This window comes from Trichechus manatus, unplaced genomic scaffold (genome assembly GCF_000243295.1).
Source record: "Trichechus manatus latirostris isolate Lorelei unplaced genomic scaffold, TriManLat1.0 scaffold00038, whole genome shotgun sequence".
NCBI lineage: Eukaryota > Metazoa > Chordata > Mammalia > Sirenia > Trichechidae > Trichechus > Trichechus manatus.
In genome coordinates, this window is record NW_004443974.1 from 7,500,429 (window position 1) to 7,518,823 (window position 18,395).

Here is an 18,395-nt window from a genome sequence, read left to right on the forward strand (position 1 = left end):
AAGGACATTTAGCCCTATTTAAGTATCACAGCCCCTTTAAAATGGTTTCCTGGTCAAATCCATGATGTCTTATATTGAACTCTGTGCTGTTTTGCTGTAGTGTTACTGTTTGGATTATATCAGTGATCTGGCAGTGTCATCAGATAAAATAAATGCTAGTTTCAGAGTGAGGGGAGATGGGATACCTAACATCAGCAATGCCGCCCAGGGTCAGCCTGTGTGTCCCTCAGCAGTGTGGGAAAATGCAGTTGCCTTTCATATCAAAGACCTCAGAGGTCTAGCCCTTTGCCCCAAATACCCTTACCTTTTCAATAATAATCTGCTGTTCTTCTCTAGTTTATTACTCAATCTGATTTGCTCTTTAGCCTTGTTTTATGGCCAGTGATTTCCGTGCTCAGCCCACCTCCATCATTTTGTTCCACAGAAGTCCACCCACCTTCTTTACATTTTTGAAATCTTGCTACAGTCACACCAAGCCTTAAATAACATTTCCAGTGCTTTTTTTCTGTTTTGGAAACTAGACATCTTGCCAGGTTTATAGGCAAGTATTTATGGAAGTATTTTTCCATAAAGCTTTGGAAGTTATAGGTATTATTATAAATAGGTACCATTTGTAAACAAAAGTGAAGTAGGGTTTTTGTAATACTTTAGTTTAAACGTTATTGTAGACTTAAGTATTCCTTAGAGTAGGTAACGTTCTTCCTAACTAGCTATGTTTTTTAACAACGATAAGGAAGAAAAACATTTTTACTAGTATGAAACAACTGCTGAGGGAAGTAAGATGATTTAACAAAGGTCTCATGACAGTTTGGGAAAGACGAAACCTTTATGTCGTACAGTTGTCTGCCAGCCCATTCCTACTCAGCTCAAATCCTATCCTCCCTCCAAAGTCTATTCCTGAGTATCTTAGGCAGACTCAGACTTTCTGTGTTTCTTCTGGTCTTTCCACTTAATTCATATTATAGTTATCCTATTACATACTAGTTGTATGGGAAGTTTCTTGAGGTCAGAACTGTGTTGTACACAGAGTAGACATCATTAAATATTGTTGGATGAATGAATGAATGTTACAAAACACAATTACAGGCCTGATTTGCTGCTTATCACTGAATTTCCTGATACTCAGATAAGACAGTAGAAGGAAGAGTTTAGTATACTAAGAAAACTTCTACATGTGTTTTATGATTTTGTTTTCTCCATTCCCTATCTTTACAGATGCCTGAAGAACAGGCATTCAGTGTTCTGGTCAAGATCATGTTTGACTATGGTCTCAGGGAACTTTTCAAGCAAAATTTTGAAGATTTGCATTGCAAATTTTATCAGTTGGAGCGCCTCATGCAGGTAAGAAGGGAAACAAGCCTGCATTTAACAAGAGTACAGGACTGGGGAGAACTAGGTTGATGAAAAGTGCCGGGGAGCAGTGACCATTGCCTTAGCCATCCATGGTTAAGGACGGGTTTTATTTTTCTCATTTTTCACTATGTGATGATGGTACCAAGATTAATAGATGTAAACTTGATGTACATGAGCTGAGTTTTCAATCTTATAAACACCCAGAAAGTCAGATGTCTTTGTAGGGCCCTTTTTCACAGCCAACTCAGTCAAGAAATATTCACCACAGCTCTGAAGCTGACTAGTTAGGAATTTCATAACAAAAGTGAAACAGCTTTCTCAAACATTTCATAACTTGGAAAACAAAAACTGGCCTTCCAAATACTTGTCACCATTTTGGGGATTCCTCTTTCTTTACAGCTAGTTTGTAGACTGGAAAAGAGAACCGAGTGCCAGCTTAATACCACTCTGGATGTTTTTAGAAAAACACAATAATGTGACTTTTTTGGCCTATTCTTGGCAGATCTGTGAGCCTTCTGAGTGGGAGTTGGACAGCTGCATATGTGCCCAAAACTAATTAGTTTGCTATTTCAGGAGTACATTCCTGACCTGTACAACCACTTCCTGGATATAAGCCTTGAAGCACACATGTATGCCTCCCAGTGGTTTCTTACGCTTTTCACTGCAAAGTTCCCTCTCTACATGGTTTTCCATATCATCGACTTGCTTTTATGTGAGGTATGTACCAGACTTTCACTCAGTGTCCTTCTTGTGTCAGCTCTCTCAAAACAGCATTTGTCCTTGTCAGTGATTTTATTTCATTGCTGGAAAATCCAGGTTTAGATGACTCTTCCTTGGGCTGTTGCTAATGATCACATTTTGTTAAAGGTGTTCTCTGCTAAGAAAGGAAATATTAGACATTGATATTAGTTAGTATTAGATTTGGCTGCATTTAATAAGTGAAGAAACTCAAAATAATAGTGACTAAATAAAATAGAAGTTTATTTCTCTCTCATGTTGAAAAAAAAGTCAGAAGGTCGGCAGTAACTTGCCTTCTCTGGAGTATGGCTGTCCTCCTTATGGCTGAGTAGAGCTCCAGCCATCACACCTGTATTCAAGCCAGGAGGGGTGGGGGATGGGGAAGGCTAATAATCATCTGCTGCCAAGAAAAGTACAAAGTAAGGAACCCACAAATGGAAGTTTCACCCAGCATTTCCACTTAACTCTTAGTGACCAGATCTTAGTTATATGCCTATGCCTAGTTGCAATGGAGATTATATTTTAGCTGGGTAGGAATGCATTAAAAATCAGGGTTCTGTTACTAATAGAAAATAGATATTAGAATAAATAATAGTCTTTGCCACATTTGTTTTGAGTTTTGTATGCAGGGTATGTGTGTATGTTTAAGAAAAAAATAACTAATTGTAAAAATATTTATTATAGAAACTGTAGGAAATATAAACAAAAGGAATTAAAGATGCTTGCAATCCCATTTTCTAGAGGTGTCACTCCTTTTAGCATTTTGGTGTATATTCTTTCAGCCTTTTTTTCTGTTCGTATGTATGTATATAATTTCTGTATGGAATGTTATATAGTAATGTATATTATGGTTCTATATGTGTATACTTAAAAATATGATTATACTATATATGTGATTTGGTAACCTCTTTTTCATTTCTTATACTTCAGAGTCTTTAAGACACATTTATACTGTCATTGTTTTTATTTAATTATGCCATATTCAAGACATACAAAAATCCATAATGAATTTGTACCTATCACCCAGCTTGAAATGTTATAAGAAATAAACGTTACCAAGTGTATCATAATTCTTAATGGCTGCCCAAGTATTCCATTATTTGGATATGCCATAATTTATGCAAACAACTCCTAGTCTCAGACCTTTAAGTTGTGTCTAATTTTTAGCTATTACAAACAACCATTTGTTAAGTAGTTACTAAAGGCCAGGTGGCATATTAGGTAATTTAAAATAATTTTTTATTAATTATCTCAGGAAACCTTTAGGAGACTGTTAGTTCTTCATGGAAACGGAGGCCCTAAAACTTAAAGATTAAATTGATCAGCAGATGCTAGTGTCTCTCTGTGTCTGTCCTTTGCCCCCACCACTCCCAGAAGGGTTAGATGAAGAAAGACAGTACAGGGAGACCTGAGCAGAGCAGTTCATAGATGTAAGACTGAGGGACAGAGTGTTTGCTCTAGTTGGAGTGGGACAGCTCAAGATAAAGGAAAAGTCCACCAGAAATTATTTCCTGATAGATCACAATTTTCTGACTCTAATGTTCTGATTTGGAAGCATGGAATACTTTGGAAAAGCATTCTTTCTTGTTGAATATGAGAATAGGACTAGAAAAAGCTCTTGTCTCAGAAAAATGGGAGACTGGGTCTACTCTAAGTGGCTGTTCAGTGGTAGCCCTGCAATTGTTGTTTACCAGGATATTCCATTTCTTTACATAAGTTTTCACAATTTCTCTCAAATTGTTGGGTATTCTGAAGACACACAGCATAACAACCCAGATGTAAACACTGAAAATGTTCTTTTTGTCTTTTCTCTTTCAGGGAATAAGTGTTATTTTTAATGTCGCCCTTGGATTATTAAAGGTACACATTTATTCATAAGCTGGGTTATCTGGCATTCTCTGTTCAGCACCTGCAATGTGCTAGTCTGAATTTCGTTCTGAGCAGCCATTTACCATGCTCAAACGTTGTCCCTGAGACTGGATATGTGCAAGGGGCTCTGACAAGGGCTAAGAAGTGTCTTCTGGGGGATTGTAAAGGAGATGGGTTTATAAGATGCTTCTTGGGGATCTTCATAGCAAAGTTTTTTCTATACATGGTTGAATTTTCTTACTTTCTTCTTTAAGACTTCCAAGGATGACCTGCTGCTGACAGATTTTGAAGGTGCCTTGAAGTTCTTCAGGGTTCAGCTCCCTAAGAGATACCGCTCAGAAGAAAATGCAAAAAAGCTAATGGAATTAGCTTGCAGCATGAAGGTAAAATATTTTTGCACTGATTTAGCTTCTTTTGCTTAGTTAATATCACAGTGTTCCTGGTCAGACTTCTAACATTTACAGTAGGTAAATAGTAATAATAAAATGTTCTTTCGTATTGTATAATTCTTACCCCTTTTTTTTTTTTTCAAAATACTTTCCATATACATTATCTCCTATGAATTAGATCTCATTGGCCCCCTTAAACTCTAAGAAAGATATTATCCCCATTTTGAAGACAAAGCAAACTCTAGGTTGTAGCCCATCTAAAGTCATACAGCTGCTTAGTGGCAGAACTCAGGATTTCATGATTTCTACCGTGCTATCCTTTAACTTTCAACTTTTGTTTTTATGGTCAGAAATTCCCTAAAATAAAACTAAAATATCTGAAGAAAAGCCATTTGATTTTATCACTTAACGTGACATTTATGATGTATACAGGTCTTTTAAGGTAAGGAAAAAAAATAGCATCTTCTTGTGCTTGTGTTACAATAAAGTTGTCTTAAAAAAAGAAAAAGTAACAAATTTGTTGGTGTGGGCAAGTGGGGGACAGAATAAATAGTTATATTCATGTTTTTATAGGGTATGTAAAAGACTGATTGTCATATTTACTTTATGTGACTCCAGAGGGTAGAACTAGAATCAGTGTGTCAGAGCAGATATAGTGGTAGATACGCTTCACTCTTTACTAAGTGGAGCAGGGCTTGGAATCAGAAAGACCTGGGTTCAAAGTTATTTCACCTGTTTAAGGCTCAGTTACCTCATCTGTAAAATAATAATTGGACCTCCAGTTCTGGTTATATGTCAGACTGAGCTGACTCACCACGCTTCCTCCTTTAAACATATAAAAATATTGGATAAAATATAAACCAAAAAGTGTTTAAATACCTAGATAAACGTGAAAGAAATGCCCAGGTGCCTAAAACAAGGTAGCTCAAAGCTAGTGTGCATGTAAACTGAGGAAACAGCAGCCCAGAGGAATGTGGAACCATCTGTAGCTTTATGGGTTTTAATGCTCACACAAACATAGTAGATACGACTTTGAGCTTTCAGGAGGCAGCTGAAACTGAGACCTCTGCATTAAGCCGGGACCTTGGAATGGCTCTCCTGTCTGTGGAAGGGGGAATACAAAAACACTACCTTATTAGCCTAAGAAACAATAGAAATCATAATATAAAATCAATGGGGGATTTGAAAAAGAATGGAGTAGAGCTTCTAGAAGTTTAAATAATTATTGATGTTATCATTAAAAATAAAATACTGCCTACTTCACAGTTACTACTGCCAGCATTTTATGAGTTTGCTGAGTACCAGGCATGGTGTGTAAGTACTTCTACATGTGACAAATAACTATAATATCAGTGCTTACCATGGTGCCTGGTTATTAGTAAAGGTTCAGGATGTGATGGCTACTACTATAATTATTTACTTCTCGTTTTTCAAACAGATATCAAACAGACACTTTCTGGTAGTATTTTCAAAGAGAATGGGGCTGTGCACAGAGCATAGAACCAAGTGCGTTCTGAGATTCTTTGAGTTATTCTTCCTACTTCAGCCAGGTTCAGCACACAAGAGGATGCTGCCTCTTATTTGCTCATGATTTCTTCCCTCCAGAATGTACTCTTTTATTAATTTCAGCATCTCAGTTAGTGTTACCTGGTTCCTCAGGCCAAAAACCTTGCTGTGATCCTTGACTTCTCTTTCTTTTACACTCCACATCTTGCAAGCCCAATCTTCAGAATATGTCCTGAACCTGATCACTTCTTGCCATCTTCATCAGTAATACCCTAGTATAACCACCATTGTCATTTCTCTTCTGGATTATCCCAGTAGCTTCCTGACTGTTTCCTCAGTGGTCCCATTCCCAGGGTATTCTTGATCCCATCTCTCCCTTGCTTAAAACTCTCTAATGGCTTCTTATCTCAGAATTAAACTCAAATTCTTGCCAAGGCTTACAAGGCCTTGCACAATTTGGCCCCTGGCTGCCTCTCTGATTCCATCTCCTACTACTCTTCCGCCTTTCTCTTTCCACTTCAGACACCCTGCCCTCCCTACTGTTCTCAGAGGTGCCAAGCATGCTCACCCCCCTCGAGCCTTTGCACTGGCTGGTTTCTCTGCCCATAATGCTCTCCTAGATGTCTGCATAGCTTCACAGTCACCTCATTCAGGCATCCACTCAAATGTCATACCATCAGAGAAGCCTTCTTTAATTACACTTTCTAAAGTAGCAGCTCCCCTAACCTTTTACACTCTTTCTCCTTACTCTGTCTTATTTTTCCTCATTTCACTTACCACTACCTGACATTATCTGTTTGATTATTGTATGTCTCCCTTCCACTGGAAGGAAAGCTCTTCAAGAGAAGGGACTTTATCTCTTTTGTTCACTGCTGAATCCCCAGCACCTAGAACAGGATCTGGCATATAAATATTAGTTGAATGAGTGAATGAATGAATATGCTGTTGAGTTTCTACTATTTTACAAAGATGAGTTAACAGATATAGGAAAGACTTAAAAATAGTTTTAAGCAGAAGGTTTTTACCTTTTGAGTTTTCATTAGCTTGAAAAACTTTAATAATACTGTATATGGATCCTTTATTTCCATAGTCTAGATGAGGGAGGTGTCTAATGTCTTTTTTTTTTTTTGCCTGTGCTTTCCATGAGATCAGGCAGACAAGGCTGCCTTCAGCATGTCTACACAGCACGTATTTTGTGCTTACATATGATTGGGTACACCTTGGATGATTCTCCCTATTTACACCTGATTTTGGGTGAGAAAGATAGTAATTTTTCTTGAAATTGACTTACAGTATGGAAAGCCTACAGATTCACCAGGACATGAGAGAATGAGATTTTCTGCTAAAAGGTGAAATATGGTGTTAGCAACGATTACTGGTGGTTGTACTCTGGCAGCTATACTTAATATTCAAGAATATTAGTGGAGATATAGATGATAGTTGAGCCAGTTACTGGCAGAGAACCTCAGTCACAGTGCTGATTTGCCAGCTGAAAAATAAAAAATCATTGGCAAGCTCAATCATGAGCCCTGCATTCTGTGGACCACATGAGCTATAGGTACATCAGTCACCATAGGGGGTGTACATGATGATCTGTGGCTCCGGAGCCTCCTTCAGACGTAGAAAAGTGGGTTCCTGCTAGGTGAGTGGTTTGGAAACTAGATTTCGAACTTTTTGGTGTAGAATGTATAAAGGAAACGTTGATTCCACAACTCATTTAAATCCCATTCCATTTGTTTTTTTTAAATCATGGCTCGGTTCACTCAGATGTACTTCCTGACTAAGGTGAGAATTGAGAATAGTTTACCTTACATGCTAGTCCGGGTAACAGATTTACGTATTTCTGTTGTTGTAGTGTTTTAACATTATGATACTGTTGTAGTGTCCAATATTTGTATAGCTCTTACAAGCATCTCATTTCTTCCCTGCAGTACTCTGTGAGGTAGGTAGGGCAAATCAAATGTGGAAACTGAGGCTTATAGAGGTATCTCACCCAAGAAGACCTGGCAGGGCAATGACAAGGGCTCTGGTGGAACCTGGCCTTCTTTGTCCATATTCCTGGTGCTCTGTATACTCCACTGCCTCCTCTCATTGCAAAAGTGTAACAAGAATTACGTTTGGTGTGGCAGTACCTGAAATGGCCACAAGATGGGTGTGCTGCTCAAAAAAGTCTGTATTCCTCTCTGCCCATGAGTCTTCTTCTCTATGTATCTTTCTCTGTGTCTGTCCTTACCTGCCTGTTTGCTTCTCTCTCTTTCCAGGCCCTTTTCCCTCTTTCTCCTTAAAGTGAGTTTATTATGTCACTGAAATATTTTATTTATTCTTTAAGTTTTACATTCCCTGCTGACAGTCTACAGTTAAGCAACATACATCAAAACTCGTTCAGCTATCCACTGAATTCCTCCCCCTTGATGGATCAGTGCCCTGTGATAGAAAAATTTTTCTCCAATTTTGATGTAAGTTCTAAAAGGAGTTCTACTTTGGATAGATTGTTCCGGGAGGTCGTGAATGGTCCTGGGGGCTCTAAAACACTTCCATACTCCTAAATTTACCATACATTGTCTTTAGAGGGGAAAAAATTCCTAGGTCTTTTTATTATTCAAGAAATATATGAGAGCAACAGTTTGTTTCTTTATGTCTATACATATGTGAGGCTAGTTTAGAAGCAGCAGAAAGAGATGGCTCAGTGAGTTTTTTTTAGAACCAAGTGTTTACCTGAAGACTTTAACTTTACTCTTGCTGTAGAATTGTACCTACGGTGAAATGTAATTTCTGAACCATTAGCTGCATTGGCATTTGTTATTTCAAGCGTAAATTCGTTATTTCAAGCATAAAGTCAATGTGCCAGACTTCAAACTGCCTGTAAGAAAATATATTATTACTAAAACCAAATACTAATATCTCCAAATTAATGTAATCCTAAACATTTGCTATTTAGAGAAGCAGAAAACTCTTTTTGCCCTCAGGGGATATTTTTATTTGTGAGCTAGAAACACCACTATCTTTATTCCCTGTTCAAATCGTTTATGTAGTCAGTGTGTGTTATGATTTTAAGCTCTACAAGGGCAGTGACTTCACTGGACTTTTTTTTTTTTTTTGACAGAATCTTGAATAGTGCCTGATATAGTGAATTAATCCTCACAGTGACCATATGAGGTCATTTAACGGATGTGTATACTGAAGCTTAGAGGAGTGAAGTAATGGGTGTTAGTGGAGCCTGGGATTCAGTCCCAGGGGTTTCGAACTCTACAGTCAATGCTTATAGTCATTGTGCTTTACTATAAATGAAGGATTGAATGAGTGGGACAAGAGACACTTATATTGGTCCATTTTTGGTGATGTTTGTCATGTAACAATAAGGTAACTCAGTCTGTATGTCAGAGTTGAAAACTTGCTCCCTCTACACTGTAGTTTTATTTCTTTGCTTGTTACTATCTTTTAAAATTGGATTCCATGGGGAAACTTCTGAGTGGGTACTCTTTTTCTCTGTAATAGACCCTAAATTTTGCCAGTTGCTGTAAGGGCAACAATGGACACTACCTTCTTATTTTAATAAATCGGTCTCTCTTGGTCCTTACCTGTTCGGGTCCTCTGCTGCTAATTTGCTTGTTGCGTTATAGAAAACTACTCCGGTGGTAGACCCAGGGTGCCAGATTCTATCTAGTGATCTTTGAAGGAGTTTGAGTCTGATCTCTTGGAACAAATTAAATAAAAAAGCTTACAATTAAATAGAAAGTTTATTTTTTTCAAGGGGTTTAGAGTGCAGGCCTTGGAATCCCACAGACCTTGGCTCTGATCCTGGCTCTGCCTCTGCTGTTTGACCCAGTGTAGATTAGCACAGCAGGTTATAGTGAGAGAGAAATCAGATGATGCCTTTACCTGAAGTCACTGCTGCTCTTTGTATGATGATGATCATCCCTCAAACACCTGTGCTCTTTTGACCAGCCCTCTTCTGACCTCCTCTGCCCAGGTGTCTAGAGTACTTTCCTCTAGTCAGTTCATGTCAGCATTGATAGATTTTCTTATGTGCCAAGAACTGTGCTCAGTACTGAGCATGCTACAGAGATGAATAAGAAACAAAAGTCACCGTAAGTTTGTGGTGTTCTGCAGGCGTTGCCACTTAACAGACTGACCGTTTGACTTTGGACAGGTCGCTTTACCTATCTAGGTCTTGATTCCTCATCAGTAAAATGAGGGTGCTATTCCCTCTTCTTATACCCATCTCAGTAAGTTTTTTTGAGGATTAAATAAGTTAGTAGGTATAGAAGCACTTTGTTAACTAGAAAGCCTTGTATAAATCTTAGGTTCTTTTAACCAGTAACTGAAATGCAAAATCCTTGCCCCAAACAATTTATAGTCTTAAAAAGAAGATAGATTTGTCTCAGATTTATTTATTTATGTAGCTTTCTGTTTGCCCTACCACACGAAGCAGTGAGGACTTTGGGGATCAGAATTTGCTTGCGTCCTGTTCCCCACTGCCCACCCACACAACACACATCAAACTTGCCCAACTGACCATGCACAACTACTAACATTCAACCTCCCACCTTCTCTGGACCCCTGTGACTCCAGCCCACCAGGGATTCAGACCTTTGCAACAGTTTCTTAAACCAAACTTGGAAATCAGTTTCTCTTCCAAAGGGCAGCTTATTTCATTCTCTTCAGTCTTAAATGGATTTTGTTTAAATGACTTATTGTTTGCAGCCCATGTTCAGAAGATAGCTCTGTCTCTGATCTAGGTCAGAATGCCAGGTAATAATGACAACAAGTAATGGCTAGCATTTATTGAAAAGACCTTACTGTGTGCCAGGTGCTCTGCCAAACACTTTATATTTTGTATCAGTTGATCCTCATAAAAATATTTCACCTAAAGACTGTTAGGATTTTTACAGATGAGGAAGCTGAGGCTTAGAGAGATTAGGCAGCTTTCCCATGGTCACAGATAAAGTCAGTCATTGGTAGAGCCAGGACGCAAGCCTTGGTCTGTCCTGTTGCAGAGCCCAAGCTCTTAGTTAGCAGGCTGTACCACCTCCTTCCTGCTGGAGTCAGCAGCAACACTCCTTCTCCTCTTGCATGGCCATGACATCACTGCCTGTTCTGGAGGCTAGTCAGAGAGTAGCTTCCTCAGGGCAGGTGGCACGTATTTTAAGAGATAGCATTGTCCATTTCCTGTGCCATATTAATGATGAGCGACCAAAGGGGAGGTGTTTTGGACAAATTCATGTTTCTATGAAAATATCAAACTAGCATGTTCCAAATCTCCAGTTTCTGCTTTAATTCAGTGTTTCTTAACCTGGGACCATGGATGGGCCTCTGGGGGCCCATGAAGCCTCTGAAATTGTATGTAGAAAGTTTTATGGTGGGTGAGGGTAGTTACCTTCTGTGCACTTCTATGGGGGGTGAGGGTGGTTACCTTCTGTGTACTTTTATGGGGGGCGAGGGTGGTTACCTTCTGTGCACTTTTATGGTGGGGAGCTGTGGCTCTCAGGAGACTCTCATGGTAGTGCTGTCCCTAACCGTGTAAAGAACCACTGTGCTAATTGCAGTAGAGGGTATAAAATGGATTTTTTCTAAATTATAGACCCAGTCTTAATTTCCCAAGTATAATCCCAGGAAATTATACCTACCTCTTCCCCCCCCCCCCCACCCCAGAAAGCACATTTAAACAGAATGAAGATTAAATTTGAAATTTAATCTTCTTCTGAGGGCAGTAATACCTCTGTATGAGGCTGTGATTTCCAGTAGCCTTCTGATACAAGTCAGCTAACAGTGAGTGTGATTCAGAGCTCTGGGGCTGATTCCATAGATTCCCCTGCTTCCTGAATTCAATTAAAATAATACTCATATAAGGCAGAGAGAGACAAAATGAACCCTGGACTTCTGAGAGTGGGGTATGTCTCCATTTGTTAAGTATTTTCATGCTTACTGGGTGCCAGGCATTAGGAATTTCACAGTGAATGAGCCCGTATCCTTGTGGAGTTTGCATTCTGTGATCTGTGTACGTTTGTGTCTCTAATCTTAGCAAAGAACACTGTGCATAGTAGTACTCAATGGTTAGATAGATAAATGCTTCTACTGCATCCTTATTAGATTAAAGGGAAGGCCTTCAGCTTTCGTTTGTTCCATATCTGCATATTGAGTCCTGAATATGTTCCAGGTATGCTAGGCACTGGAGATACAGTGGTAGGCAAAACAGATGTGGCCTTTGGCCTCTTTCCAAGTGGAAAGACAAGTAAGCACATAAATAAATAATTGTAAACTTGGATAGGTGCCATGGAGGACAAAGACTTGATACTATGAAAGTATGTAACAGAAATACTTGGCCTAATTGGGGGTGAGCGGTGTCAGAGAAGGAGGCTCTAAAGAAGTGATGTCAGAGCTCTAATCCGAAAGATTTTTAATGGGAGTTAACCAGGTGTGGGTTGTTCAGGCAAAGGGAATAGGCTTCCATTATATGTCCACTTTGGTTGTCATTTTCCATTCAGAAGAAAGGTTAGTGCAGGGATGAAAGAGTCTTTTCTCATTAATTATCAAGCATTCCCGGGCACTCCCTGTGGGTATGGGCAGAGCATAATGATAAGTAAGGCATAGTTCTGGCCTGGAGAAGACATCAGTAATATGACAGGCAGGCTGAGAGGTGCTGGTGTCCCCAGCATGCATCCTCATAAGGAGGTTTGAATTATTGCTTTTGTTGCTGGCCTCTCCTGGTCCCCATCCAGGTATCAGGCATCAATCTTCTTCCTGGGCTCTGTGCTTCAGAGGCAGCCTGAACTAGTTGGCTCTGATATGCAGATATCCATGCTCCAAAAGTCAGGATCAGCTGTGAATCCATTATAAGCAGGGCTGTGTATATTTATTTTGTGTTGTGGGGGCTTACAGAAGGGAATGAAAGAAAGATGGAGGATGCGGGAACAGGTGAGGCTGAGGTGCAGGGAGATGGCATTAAGCTGGTGGAGTCAGTCAGAACTCTGGGATTGCAGGCTCTGCAGAGGACGGGGAGCTGTGTCTTCTCCAGTCCTGAGAGGTGGGCCCTGAGGATTGATTCAGAAGCTCAATGGAGACCGTCATCTAGAGGAATTTGCAGAGCTGTCTTTTGCCCAAAGAGGCCCAGAATAATTACGAGAATTATTTTTAAACAGCATTTATTGTGTTTTTATTAACTGTAAAACTATAAAAAAAAAAATTCATGTTCAGTGCAGAACCAAATGAGATAGCATGTATGAAACTTGCTGCCGTTGAGTCGATTCCACTCATAGTGACCCTATAGGACAGAGTAGAACTACCCTGTAGGGTTTTACCAGGTACCTACCACTGTTATAGGGCTGAGCTCCCTTTTGCAAAAGAGCGTTTTGCAAAATCAACCCTTTTGCAGAGGGTATGAGGCAGTTATAGTAAGGGATAATGAAATGTAGAAGAAATTATAATCAGCCTTTTAAAATACATGTTTATAGGGGAGGAGCTAGGGGAAAAACGTTAATTCTTCCCTACCCTAGAATAACAATGAAAAGTTGAAGAATCCTGCAGATTTGGCAAAATGTTTTTTAGGATTTTGTGTCTTTTTGTTTTTTTTGGAAAACACTAACGGGAGCTTCATGCCCACTGCCCTCTCTCGTCACTTACCAAGACTAATAGCAAAGAGCCCTGAGAGGAGGTGTTTGCTGCTCACAAGCCTCATTTATTTTCACTTCCTCTATTATTGATCTGTTAGAATTGTTTATAAATTTATTGATCAAACACGTTTTATTTAGGCGCTTTCTTTGTGAATCACTTAGGTGCACAGTAAAAGTTTACCCCAGCATTGGCCTTAAACCGCAGATTTGAGTTTAAAAAAGGCCTGGCTCTCCAGCTTGTGGCCTCACCCCAAGTGTTTAATGGGCATCTTTCTATAGACTCCAGCTAGGGCAGAGTGTTACTCTCCTGGCTGCCTCCCCTTGGGCAGCAGCCAGACTCCAGTAATAGAGCTCCAGTTGAAGCAGGCATGTAAATACCCCAACTAGGGGAGGTGTCCCCAGTCAGTAGGAGAGGTATATCAGGCAGCTCAAGGAAGATGGAAAAGGGAATATGGGGACAGGGAATTGGAGGCACGGATGCCAACACACTGCAAATCTGGGCCTATCTCAGTTTCTTCATCTATAAAGTAAGGAAGATGGACCAGACTCGCTCTGAGAGCCCTAGTTACCTGGAACGGAGGACTAAAAGGTTTGTGAGGTTGCAGCGTAGTGTTCATAACTGAAGCTCTGAGAATGGATGAGCAGGGTGTTAGCTTTAGAATTGTTCTTTAAGTTGCACTTAGCTGTTCTATCTCTTTTCTATTTGTTATATCTCATAATTTTTTTTAAAGTAATTTTAAAAACACCACAGGGAATCAGCTAGTAGTAAGGAAGAAGGAATCAAAGAAAAGACTAAGATTGTATTTTGAAGGGATGCCCTAGGTTATGGTTTAGATTAAAGAACAGTAAGGAGTCAGCCCGTAAAAGACGGGGGTGGGGAATCTGTTAGGTGGAAGGAGAGTCAAGAGAATAAAGGAGGGAAGAAATTTCCTAGAAGGAAGAGAAGTGGATTGGTCATGTTGAAGCATGAAAATCAAGGAGTTTTGAGGTCTAGTTAGGAGAGGTAGGACCACTGATGGAGTGAAAAAGAAATCACTGGTGACCTTCAAGAGAGTACTTTCTGTAATCAGGGCAAAAGCCTGATCTGGAGAGACTGAGAGAGGGGCCATGAAGCAGTGGAGGTGAGAAGTATAGGCCAGAGATTTGTAATGGTTGGTAGGAGACAGCTTGAGAGAAAGAGGATAGTAGTTTGATGGGGCCAAAGGGTAGTTAAGTGGTCAGATAGCTGTGTTTTTAAGGGCAGAGAGAATTGTGCCTATTTGAAAGCATCACAGGAACTAGTAGAGAGGACAGGTGATAAAGGTGGTAGACTAGTGAAGTGACTACAAGCTTAGACTGAGGATAGAGTCAACTGCCTGGGCTCAAATCCCAGATCTGCCGGTCCCTAATTGAGTGGCCTTGGGCAAGTTGTATAACTTCTTTTTACCTCAGTTAACTTGCCTGTAAAATGAGGATGATAATAGTATACCTTGTAGAGGCACTATGAGGTCACAGATTTAAAGTACTTAGTAGTGCTTTAGTATGTGCTAAATAAAATGATAGTTAATTATTGACTAGTAGGACCTAGAACTCAGATGGCAGGGGCCATCAGTGGGGTACTCATTCTAATGCTATCAGTAAAAATCTTAGGAACCAAAGATCCCCAACATGACCCTGGACAACGATAGTCACTGAGTTAGAATTTGGATCATGGGCTTGTGCCCCACTGATTGCCCTCCAAAAAGAGGAAACACTACTTTCATTGTGACTGGGGAAGCCCAGGTCAGCAGAGGTATTGGTCTTCAGTGCAGGCCCTGAAGCACCCACTACTTTTTGATACCTTTTAATTTGTACTGTGGTTTGTCCTACAGATTGGTCAGAAGAAGTTGAAAAAATATGAAAAAGAATATCACACCATGAGAGAACAGCAGGCCCAACAGGAAGACCCCATAGAGCGATTTGAGGTTTGTTTGCTTACGGTCTGGATGATGTGAGAAGCTTTCAGCCCGTCCTGTAATCATGCCTGTAACTAGCTTTATCAAGCACCTTTCAAAACTCAGTTCCACTGTTCAAGTTTCACTTTGAGTTTGCAAATGAGAAAGCAAGATCTGTTTTGTTTTAAACCAGCTGCCTCGTTTGTTGCAGTTCAGTGGCCTTTCATCATCATTAATAAGAAATAGCTGCTTGACAGGGTCACTTGAATCAGTTAAGTATTTCTTTATTGAAGAATAGAAAATAAGTAATTGTTGATCGGAAACTCACCAGGTCCAGCCACATACTCCAGTATTTCTGTAGAGCTCAGAAATTAGTTTTGAAGTTTAGTCCTGAGAAAATGACAATTCAGTCTGATTTTTATGTGTCTGTAACTGGTTCCTTTCTACCCTTCAGCGGGAGAATAGACGTCTGCAGGAAGCTAACATGAGGTTGGAACAAGAAAACGATGATTTAGCCCATGAGCTGGTGACCAGCAAAATTGCACTGCGAAAGGACCTGGATAATGTAAGTCTAACCAGTCTGAAAGATCATATTGAAACACTTTATTTCTCTCTTAATCAAATGAAATTCTGGAATTTTAGTGATGGTTGTTGTAGCTAGTTACTTTACGAAGTTTCTCTCTTGTGTTACAACTTGTATCAGCCTTTCATTCCGGGATTCTTGATAATGTCTTTAAAATTAAGCCCTTCTCACCACAGCCTTCTCTTACTGTGCACACAGTCTTTGACTCCTTTCCCAAACGTTTGATTAAGAGACCTTTTGGCTAATTTTTATGCTTAACAGAGGCTTCCTAAAACAAGAAAGATTTTGTTACCCTGCATACTGTGTGCCTATTGAATAAGCATTGCCGGTTGCAGTGCAGCTCAGTGCCCTGGCAACTTGCAATTCTATTAGTAGTTTCTGTTAGCAAATGTTCTGTTTTTCTTTGCTTCTCTTAAGAATTTTGAGATGATGGCTTTCCTGGCAGGGTGCTTGTCCATTTTCTTTACTGCTGGCTTCCCTTAGAAGAAGTGTAATCTCTCATTTATGATTTAGGTCAAAGGTGTTGCAGTAAAACTTTATTTACAAAAATAGGTGGTGGGCCAGATTTGGCCCATGGGCCTTAGTTTGGCAGCCCCTAATTAAGATTCTCCTACTAGCCTTCTAAGATTGCTTTTCTGCTCACTGGTTTCCTAAGGTTCTAGGGATAGGCTCAGGCTCTTCAGGGTGTAAAGAGGACTTACATGATTCTTCAAATCCCATAGGGTCCGTGACTTCAGGAGGTCTTGAAAAATTGGTACACTAATGCAGTTCTTTGGGTAGAAAATCAGTGCTTTCATAAGATTCTCAAAGTGGTTCACATATCAGATAAAAAGAGAAAGAGATGGTAGTATTTGCTATTCTTATTGTTTTTAGAAATTAGGTAATGAAGTAGAAAATGTTGGACAGACCTGAGTTCTAATACCAGCTACTCTACTTTCAAGCCCACCTTGGACACCCTGTAAATTCTGGGGAGGCAGAATAATAGCTGTGTTCACAGAGTAATAGTGAGAATTACATGATTTGATTATATGAAACACACTACCGAAAAAAATCAGGCACAGACAGTGTTAAATTCCCTCTGTGTCCCTCTGATTGTCAGCTACAGATAGCTGCATGTAACTGGGAAGGTACCTTCCTCCAGTTTTTGCAGGAAACATGTTTGAAGGTCATTAGCCCTCAGTGACCGAAACCTAGAGATCTCACCGAATTTGGGCTTAACTGCAGTCTGTTCATGAGGTTTGAGTTTCCTCCCTCTGGTGCTAATTCCCAGCATATCCTGTCTCTCTTTGTAGAAGCACTTTATGGGGCATTCCCTCACTGTTCAGGCATTTCTTCCTAGTAAGTGGAAGGAGTGGAGTGGACACCAAGCAGGGACTACTGAAGCAAGGCCAGAGGTGTATGCCTAAGATGGCCCTCATAACAACCGTGGATCATGCAAAAAGGAAGAAAAAAAGCAGAGTCTTTGTGTTCTGTGATGCAGTTATCATAAGAGGCAGCTTAGACTAAAATTCCAGGTGGATTTCAGTTTGAACTGTTACATTTTTGTAGTCTGACAGGCCCAATAATAACATTAATGTCCCGCTAGTTTAAGGTAGATCGTAGACTTCTTGACATAGTAGTCAAAGAACTAGGTTACATTCCTGGTATCAGAGGTGAGAAATAATAATATTATGAACTCCCGTTTATTATGATCTGTATGCCATGCACTATAATAAGCACTTTAATAAACTCCACTGTCTCTTATTCTTACTTCAGCCTTGTAAGGAAAGTAGCATGAGCCCTATTTATGGATGAAAATTGTTTTAACAAGTCAGGAAAGTAGAGGCTCAGAGGGGTGAAGGCACCCAGAAAGCAGCAGAGCCAGAATCTAGCCCAGGCCCATCTGACTGGAATGCCCAGGCTTGTTCTACGAAGCCACACTGTCTCCTTAGTAAATATGGAACAGGAAGCTATGAATTGATGTCATAACTACATCAGAAACATGAGTAGAGGAGAACCAGTGATTCCTGACACATAATAGCTAATGTTTCTTGAGTACTTACCAAGTGCTAGTAACTATGTGCTTTGCATATATTATCAAATCCTCAAAACAACCTCAGTTATGTACAGGATATAATTATGATTCCCTTTTTACTGTTGAGGAAATTGAGGTAAAAAGAGGTTAAATATCTTACACGGGTCACACAGGTGGTCCGTGGCAGATTTCTTTGATGTCTTTGGTTTTGATATCAGAGTAATGCTGAGCTCATAAAATGACCTGGGAAGTGTTCCCTCCTATTAAAGAGTTTGTGTAGGATTGGTATTGTTTCTTGATTAAGTCTTTGATTTAATTCACCAGTGAAGCCATCTCTGGGCCTGGAATTTTCTTTGCACTAAATTATTTAATTATGAATTCAATTTCTTTCATAGATACGGGACTATTCAAAGTTTCCAA

The 18,395-nt window shown here is 39.8% G+C and overlaps 1 protein-coding gene across 15 annotated transcripts in view; it reads left to right on the forward strand.

Moving 5' to 3' along the window:
- Nucleotides 1-18,395, forward strand: part of RABGAP1 (RAB GTPase activating protein 1) — a 204,403-nt gene that overhangs the window by 164,304 nt on the left and 21,704 nt on the right. For all 15 annotated transcript variants that reach the window (XR_002823991.1, XM_023730701.1, XM_023730709.1 and 12 more), the window contains 6 exons: nucleotides 1,216-1,341; nucleotides 1,927-2,070; nucleotides 3,910-3,951; nucleotides 4,215-4,343; nucleotides 15,316-15,408; nucleotides 15,833-15,943. Coding sequence is in view for 14 of the 15 variants with exons in the window: in XM_023730701.1 (XP_023586469.1) it covers nucleotides 1,216-1,341; nucleotides 1,927-2,070; nucleotides 3,910-3,951; nucleotides 4,215-4,343; nucleotides 15,316-15,408; nucleotides 15,833-15,943 (645 nt within the window). In the remaining variant the exon portion in view is untranslated. The remainder of the gene's footprint in view (nucleotides 1-1,215; nucleotides 1,342-1,926; nucleotides 2,071-3,909; nucleotides 3,952-4,214; nucleotides 4,344-15,315; nucleotides 15,409-15,832; nucleotides 15,944-18,395) is intronic.